At 41.9% G+C, this 12,299-nt stretch overlaps 1 protein-coding gene across 11 annotated transcripts in view; it reads right to left on the reverse strand.

Annotated features, from left to right (window-relative positions):
* Positions 1 to 12,299, reverse strand: part of PCDH15 (protocadherin related 15) — a 597,589-nt gene that overhangs the window by 269,774 nt on the left and 315,516 nt on the right. For all 11 annotated transcript variants that reach the window (XR_011904016.1, XM_072339847.1, XM_072339849.1 and 8 more), the window contains one exon: positions 6,418 to 6,536. Coding sequence is in view for 10 of the 11 variants with exons in the window: in XM_072339847.1 (XP_072195948.1) it covers positions 6,418 to 6,508 (91 nt within the window). In the remaining variant the exon portion in view is untranslated. The remainder of the gene's footprint in view (positions 1 to 6,417; positions 6,537 to 12,299) is intronic.

Below are 12,299 nucleotides of genomic sequence, written 5' to 3' on the forward strand. Positions count from 1 at the left end.
CCATTCTGCAACTCTATCATCTTCTTTCCTGCCCTTCAGAATACAAGCAATCTCAAGAGAGATTCTGCTCCCCGAAACCTGACCTCAATGTTCAGGAACACAAAAGACACGAGAAACCTAACTGCTGGTAAAGACTACGACAAAGAACTCACCGAGTACCTCAGCCATCTCCATGCCTGTTATAGCCAGTTCTCCTTTCTTATTTATCAGATGGGGTACACAGCATATATCAGGGTGCCAAGTCCTCCATGAGAAGCATGGCCTGAAATCATGTGGCTACTAAATACTTTATAAGAACTTGAATTTTTTATAGATGTAGTAAAGAAGAGTATCCAAATATTTTCTTCCAGTGAATTTGGCAGCATAAAACAAGAAGAAAAACTTGGAAGAAACAACAAAGAAAAGGTGTTGAAGAAAGGAAAACAGCTGAAACTACACATCTGAAAATCTGCACATGGAACAAACCTCTTTAAATATTCCGCCTCAAAAATCCACTTAGCATCTTTGAGTGGGATTCTGACAAATAACTAAGGACTCATTTCCGCACCATTTAAGGCTTCCCGGGCCTCAGTGCTTTAATATCTACTACACCAGAGAGTGATTATTTATTTTTAAAAACCAAAACACTCGCTTTTTTCCTCTTTCAAATAACCAACACTTCATTTCCCCATAAGAGGTTCCTTTTGCCAATACAGAAAACACTTCTAATCTTTCAACAGTGATTCCCCAGAAGAGCAGAGAGAGGCCATCTGCCCGGGGGAAACACAGTGACCATCCCCACAAATACAGGCTGAAGTTCTCAAGGTAGGAGTCCTTCCAAGTCCTTTCTGTTTGCTCTGTTGCTAAGTTCAGGAAAGCAGGACAAACGCACGTGATCAAGTTCTTCAAAGCCAGACATGTAATTTGCAATGCAGGTGTGTGTGTTCTAAAGGACACAGGTATTACTATGAGCTGGTTCTGGCTTGATTTTATAATTCTCTAATATTCATAAGGGTATTAACAAGCAGAATTCCCTGCACCTTGCTTAAAGCAAATACACCTCATCAAAAAGGAATTAAATTTAGGCAGAGAGTGGCCACGTACACAGTTTATTTGTCAGCTAGTGACAGTCTGATACTAGCATTCAGAAAGTAATTCTTGTTGGGCTCATTAAGAAGGAAAATGAGATGAGAGGTTGGGAAGTAGCTGCATGGGGGAGGGACAGTGACACCTACGAGCAAGAAGAATGCACAGCATGCTTAGCTAGCAATAAAGCTGAAGATTATGCCAGGAACTCTACAGATAAAAGAGTTTCATGCACATAAATGGGTTTTTGGAGAGGACTGAGCACACAAAAGAACGCTCATGAGAGCATCTAACATAAAGATGGGGGACTATGGCAGCTAAATCAAGCCCAGAGAGAAAGATGGCAGCAGGACTACAGCAAGTCTCGTGCACTGAAGGTGGCTGCCTTAACTGTCTTCAGAACAGAGATGCCAAAAATTCAGTTAATACATACTTCTCATTTTAATGCATATGTTTACAAAGAGATTTGGAATACTCACGACTGAAGAGCTTTACTATTGAATAAACACACTAAGAGCATTTACAATATAATCCCTAACCCAGCAACACAAGGGTCCTACCTCATCCTCCTACACCAGGGCAAAACCTCACACACCTTTCAAAGCTGTCTCATTCACACTGCCTTGTTCAGGTGTAAGGAATTAGTTTCAGTGGAATTGCTAAATCTCTTACGTGAAATCCGGACACAGGATGGAGATGAGAGATATCACAATATTCTCAAAAACATGCTTATCCTCAGTCTGGTTCTGTTTCTGTATTGAAACGCTAATCCATCCAATAAATTTACACAGACACACATCCCTTTCAAATATGACCATTAAAGCACAAGAAGGATCAGTGGAGGTGTCAGCTTTGCCCAATGTGCGTACTCAATGGCCATAAATCAACACACACCGGTGGGCACAGCTGTCCCTGTTATTAACAGCTCAGCTCACTATCACTGCAGTTATCCTCTCTTCTACAAAAACCCCAAGACAAATCACTCTCACAGAGGGGACACAAGCTGTGCCAGTGCCCTCATACATGGGCTTGCTTTCACTGCACCAGGCTTCCCCCTCTGCAGTGAGAGCTTCAACCCTTCAGGAAAGGCAACCTTCCTTTGGAGGGGAGCAGTGCTTAGTAATCGTGTTCAGGTGAGTCAAGTCACAGGATACCTGAAGTGCTTCCAGTTATGCATCCTGAGCAATACAATCAGAATCTGACACGCAGCACCTCGTGGGCTGAAGAATAAGGCTTGAGCAAAGAGCACATGGCAGGTCAGCACCTAGACAAGACTCCTCCTAAGCTAGACCCCATCATATGAGTATCCACACTGTAATCTGGGTTTTGTCTTTTCCTGACAAGCAGATCTCCTGCAGACCCAAAGCGGAGCTAGCAGCATGTCAGATTTCCTATCAGTGACACTTAGAAAACCTGAATTCTTCAGAGGAACTAGTAGTTGAGCTCCAGACATCAACGGCAGCTCCTTTCCCTTTATGACCACTGCAGAACCAAGCGCCCAGCTCCCAATCGAAAGCACTGAACTTTCACACAGCAAACAAATGGCTTCTGTACCAAACAAGAGCAGATGTTTTTCTCAAGCAGCCTGTAGGCAAGCACCTGTTTGCATCTCTCTTCTACTGTATGTGTACAGTACAGGGCTCAGGAAATGATAAGTGGGCTCCTGGTATTCAAATATGCATTTTCCTTTATTAATCCCTTGCCTGACAGTCATACATTGAGATCTGAAACCATTTCATTTCTAAAGCAGCCTCTTAACGTGATTTGTGAGGCCCTGTAGTTACTCAATTTTAGTAGCATAAAACTATGCTAGATTGAATGAAAGACAGAAACTAATAGATGGGTGCCATGCAGAAGTAAAACTGCTCTAAGAAGTTATGCCTGCACAACCCTGGTGACAAAGCGTATAGCAGCTGTGGTCTTCACAGGAAAACCCTTACTTAAAATGCAATCTGCCATCCAGGATAATGACAAAAACTATTTAAATGAGTTAGGTCATTTTTTATATATCCCGACAGAACAAGCGTTCAGTGAAAAACATTTGGGTTCCTTTTGATTAGGTTTATTTTAAGCAGACTCAGAATCACTTCAGATGCCAGCAATACCTATTAATGAACAACTTCTCAATCGGCTCCACATCTTGTAAATGCTGAAGCTTTATAGGAGATGCATTCCTTCCTGCCCAAAGTGCCTTGAAAAGTTCAATTTCCAGCTTGAGAGATGTATTCTTACACTCTGCCCAACCTGGCAGATGCTATCAAGCCCCTCCTGTTTTGCCACAGTGCTCCATTGCTGCAGATCCACTGTTACGGAGCTACAGGGTGAGTCAGCTGAACTTCAGTTGCTGAACTACCATCCAGCTAATCCATGCAATTAAATGAATAACTGCACGAATCAATTTCCATTCCTTACCTGTTTTGAAATATTACTGAGAAAATCTGCATCTCTAATCTGTACCCCACATCTCAGAACTGTTTAAATATTTGTAGAGTAGATTGCTACAACTGGTTCTATTTCTGACAACCCTTAAGAGTTTAATCAAAAGACTAATTAAGTCATTACTTCCACCCACATCTCTTTCCAGGACAGAAAACAGGCACAATGCAGGAAAGCCTCCATCCATTTTGGCAAGTGCTCCAGCACTTCTGCCCGCAGCAATCATTTCACCTGCTAAAAGCAAACAGTGACTGAGCAGTTGCCACAGAAGTCAGTTATTTCCTCAATTTCTCTCAGGCAAACCCATACTCCCACACATGGGGAAACGCTGATAGAGCCCTTCAGGGGTCTTCATTACCGTAAGACAAAAAGCAGCATGTACTACCTTACATTTTAACTGAACGGAGAGTATTTTCCCTCTGTCTACATAGTAAGTTAGACTGCAACAGAAAAGCTAACAATGCATGCCTTCAGGATGCCCAAGAATGACATCTCCATCCTGCAGAGACGTTCCTGCTAGCTTTTCTCACACCACAAGAAAAGCTCCAGCAAACATTAGAATTCAACACAACCCACTGAGTCGTCAGTGACACAATTGCCATGGAGCAGCTGTATGGCACATCTCCTGTTCTGAGGGCTGCAGCAGTCAAAAGTAAGGGGAAAAAAATGTCACCAGAGGCTTATTAGAACACAAGAGTAAACTGCTTTTGTGCCAAGTCAAAATCCACACATACTATCAGAAAATGTTTTAAAAAACAGAGTAGATGCTTACTTCTTAATGTATGTTAAGATATAAGAACTGGTTCAGCACCAGACACAAGGGTACAAAAGGTCCCAACCAACAACTATCATCAGAAATCATTCAGATGCCACTGTATTAAACTCTACTGTATTAAGCTCTCTACTGACCAAAGAACTGCTGCTAATACGTGCTTTTCAAATAAGCTATGACTACTTCATTGGCACTCCCACTGCCAGATGACGTTTTGTCCAACCTCCTCTCTGCTACCTTTGGTCACACAGCAACAAAATGGAAGGGAATATTGGTGGCAAGGTTCAGCCTCTACATCAACATCCACCTCTGATGACATGAGCCAACACAACAAAACAGGAGGCATTACTTCCAAAGCATTTCCACTGGCCTCATTTCACATATTACAAGGCCTTGACTGACCTTCTCATTTTACTTGAACTCATGTATGACTAAAGATAACTATTTGCAGCCTTTTTTTGCTGCTTGGAAAAGAACAAACTAGAGACAGCAGAAACACCAGATAGCTTTCTTAAGGACAAGTATTAAGCTTTACAAGATGGATGAGTATGAGTAGCAGCCAAGGAGAGCTGAGAAGGATGAGCAGGCAGGCAGCCTTTGATCCGATGGTTACTCTGTCCTGGAAAGTGATCCTGTCCCTACAAGTGCATGACACCACATGGCTGATGTTTCAGCTCTATGAAAACTCAGATCAAGGCAGGCCAGGACGAGCTGCTATTAGGACAAATGGAAGCAGAATGAGGTACAAATCTGAGGTTCTCCTGCACGTTTCAGACAACTACATTGTTATCACAGATAGCTGTAGCCCTATGCTTGTCTGTTACAAATCACAACTGGAGAAGAAAGCACTGAATTACATTACAGCATTGTCATCAAATACCATGATGCACAAAACACGCTTTAGTAGGTGAAGGGCACAGACACCACCAAGATGCCAACATTTCTGAGGCTGCCCTTGCAGGCTGGGTGCTGCTTCCCACTGATGCTGCTGTCTTCCTTTCTGCCTGCGCTTCCTCTGTGGTGAGGAACCAAGAAGATGCAAGTTTGTCAGGTAACTAAGAGAAAACCACAAGGACTGATATGTGGGGAATCTCTTTTCCTATTCTGTAATGTCCTGCTGACTAATACCATGATTTCTGGGGCATCTTCACCACACTGCCTGCATGCATTAGCATTATTCACGAATCATCAGGAATTAGTAATCAAGTGAAATTCACAGCCAACCTTATTTTCATCAGAGACATCTTTTTGGATGTCTATTATCACATTACCTGCACGACTACAAAGAACACCACAGTGGACAGCACTGCTTAGTATTTTCAACCTGCCCTGACAGTCTTTTCCTTAACTCAGAAGGGATACAGCACCATGCAACCCCATCATCCTGCTTCCCTCCCCACTGCTTCCCTGCACTCGCTCCTCTCCTACTGCTGAACGTGCTGGGTGACATCCCAGTGCCATGCAGCCTCTGCTCCCCCAGCTCTACCGTTTTGCTGCTCTAAGAGCACTTGGAAACCATTGCTGAGACTAAGATAAGGCCTAATGGCTCACTATCATACATTATGAGCAAACAAGCTAATTGCATCCAAGCAGAGATCAAGCATCTGAAATGCGAGCAGCTCATACACTTCAGCATCAAGAATAAGAGCTGTAATGACAGTACATAAAAATGGCCAAGACAAAGTTAGTTTTCCCCTGTATCATCACAATCAAGTACAATACGGGGTTGGAAAGGAATAAAAACCACATGTGGATTAGTACTACTAGCTAGAAAAAACACTACTTAATACAAAAAAATAAACAGGTAGGATGAGATACTTCTCATAAAAGCAAAATTACTCTACTTTGTAACCATTTTGCTGTCCACCAGAAGAGTATTCTGAAACAAAACCCAGCTGTAAAAGTGTGTCTAGTACTGACCAAAATCAACTATTCCCTTCATCTTACCTGATAGATCAACACCTGTTAAAAAAAAAACAAGATGATTCAAATGCCAACATACTCAGACCTTCTTTTATTGCAAAGCCTCTTTACCAGCAAGTATCACATCACTTAGTCATGTAATGATACCAGGAGGACCAAACAAAATGCAGAATCACCATCCCATCCCTCCCACAGCTATGTTCTCACAGCAGAAGCCTTACCTTCATCATTTTGGGCCAAGGAACTTGCTAAGATAGTAGCCACGGCAATCCCTACAGCTAACCACTTCCACAGACAAAACTGCTGTAGCATTTTTTGTCAAACTTCACTCAAGCCAGATCTGAAAAAGAAAGATTTGATACACACATTAGTCAACCAGCTTACATAAAGGTGACTATAAACGATTCGATCGCTAAGTGTGTCTTAATAGTATATGCAGTCTGTAATAGTGCAACACTGCTTCTGTTAAACGAAGTTCATCTCATTAATACATACCAATGTGCATTAGATAATCATGCATACACAGCCTCCAAAGCAATAATCTTGCATTTGCTTTACAAATTCCAAATTTCCATAGAACAAAACCTTTATTTTATTCTTCCTGCCTCAGCCTTACGCTTCGCAGCACTTAAGGGTAGTGGTGCTGCTGGAGAGGTTCTGCTTAATACAACTGATGTTCAACTGCATGAGTGAGCCAACACTCAGCATTCAAACACTGCCCAGCAGAACCTCTCCCATCAAAAACATCACCGGATCCAGTTCACGACCTTCTCTAATCGTTCTTTAAGTCTGTGTCCAGCAGAGGAGGAAAAACAAGATGACAACACCAAATTCCACACGTATAAGAAAAAAATATCAGAGGAATACACTGGCCAAGACAGGTCTGGATGAACCCCAGCATGTATTTAGAGTGATTAACATTCAGAAGTTATATAAAACTTTGTTTTATTGCTCCATTAAAGAGAATTAACTTATTTCTGTAGCCTACAAGTGGATTATTTAAAAATATTCCTTCACATTAAAAAACATTGTGACAAATACAATGAACTTCCTAGCAACAGAAGCATGAAATGGGAAGGGAGTTATGGCATCGTAAGAACAAGCTATTGTATAAAAAGGGTTTAAGTGTTATCAATTTTCCCAAGCAAAACACTTGACTAAGATTTCATTGCCAGTTTCTGCTTATAGCTTCCTACCGTGGTTACAGAACTGCTGCATTTCATTCCAAGTCAGACTATTCCCCCACTTACAGCTTCAGAGTTAACACAGCCTGATCCACCTCAGCGACACGTTACTGAAGTTGTTCTATCATTCCTTCCCACAAACTGAGCTTACAGAATAGCACAAATGTACAGATGCGGTCTAACGTGCACCACAAAACATCCTCTCTGGATGGCGCTCAGCATCACATGTGCCAAAAGGAAGCAGAGCTTCCACTAACAGGTAAGCTCCATTAAGTACTGGAAAAGGTAAGAATTTCTCTAAGATTTGAATTCAGTCAATACTCTATCAACATAGACAACATTTTTGTTAATATGAAGGACACCACTATGATAGAGACATTTCCTCCCCAAAAAACAAAAAAAGACCCAAGAACACACCAGTGTTCTGGAGGAAAAAGCTAGATTTATCAAAGGGGAAAGGAAACAAGCAGTGATGCTTAACTCAAAACAGAGGACTGTATTACTAGAATATTTTAGCCTCCCAGGTGTCTGATACCTCCCCACAGTTGCACAAGGAGACGCATTAGGTTCCTTTACACAGCAAGCAGACCTCCTATTTTTCTTAGAAAAGACTTCAGAGATTACAGTGGTAGAATGGTTTGTGTTGGAAGGGACCTTCAAGATCATATCTCATTCCAACCTGGCCTTGAACACCTCCAGAGATGGGATGGGACACCCACAACTATGCTGAGCAACCTGTTCCATAGTCTCACCACCCTCCTCACGTAAAGCATTTCTTCCTCATATCTCATCTAAATCTACCTGGTTAGCTGAGATCCCACTCTCCCTTCGGTCTTCCTCATATTCAAAAGCTTGTTATGCAAGGAAATTGAAGCGTTAGGCTCATTAAGTACATAACCAGTAACTCAGTAAATACGGAACTGCTAGAGGAGAAGAGCAACAAATTCTCAAAGGGAAAAGAAAAACAGGGAAAAAAGAAAATGAATTCCCTGAGGATCCCACTCAGGAGGTTTGCTCCAAACATGTTATTTCCCCCATTTCCTTATCGAAACTATGAGAACGCTCAGAGGCAAGAAAAACTTCCACGCTCAACCAGAAACATTCCCAAATGAGAAAAGAAAACGAGAAAAAAAACATCTGGGGGGGAATTCCAATTTCTGGCATGCGTGCACTAAAACTAAGACAAAAAAATGCTCCAATAAAGCTCTCTCTGGAGCCCTTGGTGCTGGATGGTGGGAAGCACACCTACACTAACATACCGAGACACAACAGCATGCACACGCGTTCCCAGAGGAGAGCTGGCAGGAGCTGATCACTGTAGGTTTTTGCAGCTCGACTGCAGCAGACTGATAATTGCACTCCAAGGAGCAATCACACCTCATCTCACTCCTGCTTTTTTAAAAGATTATTATTATTTCCTCACCAACGTAACTACTGAAACAGCACAAACTCTAACAAGTCAGCTGTATCCCACATCTCTGCAAGCTTTAAGGGGTTAATAAAGATGAACTGAAAAAAGAACCCTCAATATATTAAACAACCTCATCCAAGCATCTGGAATATACCTAAGAGCCAGTGGTCTTACAGTAACCTTAAACGCCTAAGATTTAAGCTAAGAACAAATGTAACTACAGTACTTAGAAACGCTGTGTTCATTTCAGGCTGAAAGGAGAAACATGGATTTAATTAGAATAAACAGACTTGGGTCAGAGTTAAAGAAATACAAAGAATACCAATGCAATTTTGATCCTGGTATGAAAATAAAACTAGAAATTACACTAGGATGTTATGGGACAAACTATGAAAAGCCTTGCAGAAATCAAGGTTCATACACAGCATCTGCCGCTCTCTCCTCACTGCACGACATCGGTTTTCCTCCAGTCCACAGGTACCTTTCCCATTCTCCACAACCTTGCAATGATGATAAGAGTGGCTTGTCAATCACTCCTGCCAGCTCCCTGAGCACTCACAGGTGGATCCTATCAGGGCCCATGGATTTGTGTGCAATTAATCTGCCAAGACAACCTCTAAACACAGTCTCCTTGATCAAGTCTTCCATTCCCCAGACTCTCTCCATGTAGAGTGCTGGATTCCCAAGGGGCAGTTGTAGCAGAGAAGACTGAAGCAAAGAAGGCACTCAGTACTTCTGTCTTCTCAGTGCTACGTTACGAGGGCACTCACCACATTCAGCAACAGACCCACAATAAGACTGCAGCCCTCTGACCCTACTATTAAGTTACACAAACAACCTGAAGTCTTTCAACTCTTACACATATTGTTTAGTGGCGCTGCCTTCTGATAAAACATTGAATTAGATTGTAAAGTACTTCTAGAAATCTATGTACAGAGTGCTTTTAACAGAGAAACGTGCCAGGGGATAGTTTTATTATTGCCTCATCTGTATTATGACTGAACAGATTAAATGCTTTTAAAGGTTCTAGACACAGGAGTAGAGTTCCCTGAAGTAAAAATGCTTGTTGTGAGACGGAACAGGTACAGACATATATCAGAAACGTCATTAGAAACAAAAAGTAAGCCTTTTACATGAGCCAAAATAGGAGATAAATTCGCTTTTCAGTATAACAGTGTTTCTGGCTAGACTAAAGCTACGGTTCACTAAAATACGCATCTCAAATGTTTTATTTTCACTGCTGAAACAATTACCCCGAACTGTCAACAGAACAAAATAGTTGGAAAGTAATTTTAAAATGAGAACTGCCAAAAAAAGCACCTCTAGTTTGTCCCGATGGCCTGTGGGTGCCCTCCTGAGCATTCCCGCATGTGGGTGTTGGGTACTAGCACAAAGCATCCAGGAAGGGTTCTTGCTCTGGTGAGCTGTGTCCCGAGACTGAACTGCACATCTGCAGCCCATCAGCTGGGGAACTACAGGGCTGGAAAATACCCTCAGTTAAGTGTTTACCAGAAAAAATAAATAATTCCAGTTTAGGACTCAAGTGTCATTGTGGGAATTTGGATACCAGCCCACTAATCTCCATGCCCACTACTCACACCACCTCCCAGGCAGCTGCTGAGCCCATCTCAGCATCTACTCGCCATCAGCACAACAGAGCTTACTTTGGAATTCAGCCTTGTAAGCTATTTACAGCTCCAATTCTCTGTAACTCCAAGTGGGAAGAACTGCGTACGACTGTTACTAAAGCCAAATATCTACTTGTATGCCTTTCTGAAGAAGTTAAGCACGTGCAAATATTTGGCTTCACACGGGCTGTACTGAATAATTCACAGTGCAAATACAACTTTTTCTCCAATTCTGCACGTATCAAAAGGCAGAACATTATCATGATCCTTATTTTACTAATACTGCTCGAGTACTTCCTATGTATTTCTACCCATGGACTCCTTAGTAATACCCAACTCCTCTTACATTAACTGTCAGAGCTTCACGTTACACAACTGGGACAAATTGTATGGATTCTGTTACTCTCCTTTCTCACTGGATCCTTTCAACAGCACGAAGGCTTTTAACATCAAGCATGTTCACTACTTATTCCTATTCCATGGGCGAAACCATTTTTCCTTACATTCAAGTACATTCCTGTTTCCCCTCGCCCATTTGCCCCAGTTTTAATTCCAGTTTCCCACTTACTGGTTCTTTCCTGTGTCTTTCTGACACAAGTGACCATTTTCCCAAGACGGCCATAGTCTCTACCACAGCAAAATATTTCTAAGCTGAAGCAAAGCATTGGGAACAGAAAGCTACTCTCCCTCCATATTAGCTCAAAATTAATTGCAACCTAAGAGTGACAGCATCTCATCTAGGTACAGCTGATCCCACAGCTAAATGGGAACGATACAACTCGAAAATAAAAGAGTTATTTGTACTCCAATGCGGAAATGCTTCATTTTATTTCAATACTGCGTCCCACAAGCCACAGTAACTGGTGTTTTACTACACTCCCACAATAATAAAGATTTTGTTAAGTTTTCCTCTATATATGGCAACAGCAGCTAATGTGCATATGGTCTGATTCGCAGAAGTGACATCTCAAGAGCACTTACACAATCCCCCTGCCAGCAGAACATACTATAAGTGCACCATATTAACACTTGATGCAGCATGCTGTTAACTGCCGCAGAAAAGAGAGAAGATTGTTAAGTATATGCGTGCCTGCTCAGAGAAATGTCAACTATGCTACTCAAAATAGGAATAAAAAGCTTTGACAGAATAACCGAGAAAGGACCCGAGAGGGAGTTCTGTTTCTTGTTTCCACTGTTAGTGGCCATCACTTATTTCTTCGTATTTCAGAGATGAAATCTCTGATTATCCAGGATTACATCTTAATCGTGGGTGAGTAAACAGGATAGCAGAGTTAGGCCTTAAAAACCCAGGTTTTCAATGCAGACACACTACGGGCACTGAAAGAGAGGGAAAATACCCTAAAGATCCTTACCTCCCTGTCAGCAACAAGCTTTCCCCACTGCTGGAGCCGTCTCTCTCCTAAGACTGCTCATTGGGCTCCTGTGAGGCAAAGGGGCAAATCTGACATTTTCCCCACCATAAAAACTAAGGAAGGTCTTGGGTAGCATAATAGTGCAAAGAACCAAAGAATCACCAAGGCCGGAAGAGACCCACTTCTTACAGCAAACTGGGAACTTCCTCAACAACAACAGGCTCAAAATACAGGCTTCCCTGATGGCCATGGAAACACCCCCAACTTCACAACCTGAGTCTTTTGTTGAGGAAAAATTACATTTTCTCAAGTAGAATTCATATGCTCCAACTTCTCTCCACTGAATTTGGATATAAGTTGCTTAAAATAAATACATCAAACTTCTCAACGCGAAGCCTATCTTCCTGTAGAAAGCCAAAATGACTGTTTCTCCTTGACTGAAAGGCCACATAAAAGCAAATAAAGTTCAGAAGGATAAGAGGTTTTGCCTTTCTGCTATAGCCTCCT

The sequence above is a fragment of the Excalfactoria chinensis genome, chromosome 6 (genome assembly GCF_039878825.1).
Source record: "Excalfactoria chinensis isolate bCotChi1 chromosome 6, bCotChi1.hap2, whole genome shotgun sequence".
In the NCBI taxonomy this organism is placed as follows: Eukaryota; Metazoa; Chordata; class Aves; order Galliformes; family Phasianidae; genus Excalfactoria; species Excalfactoria chinensis.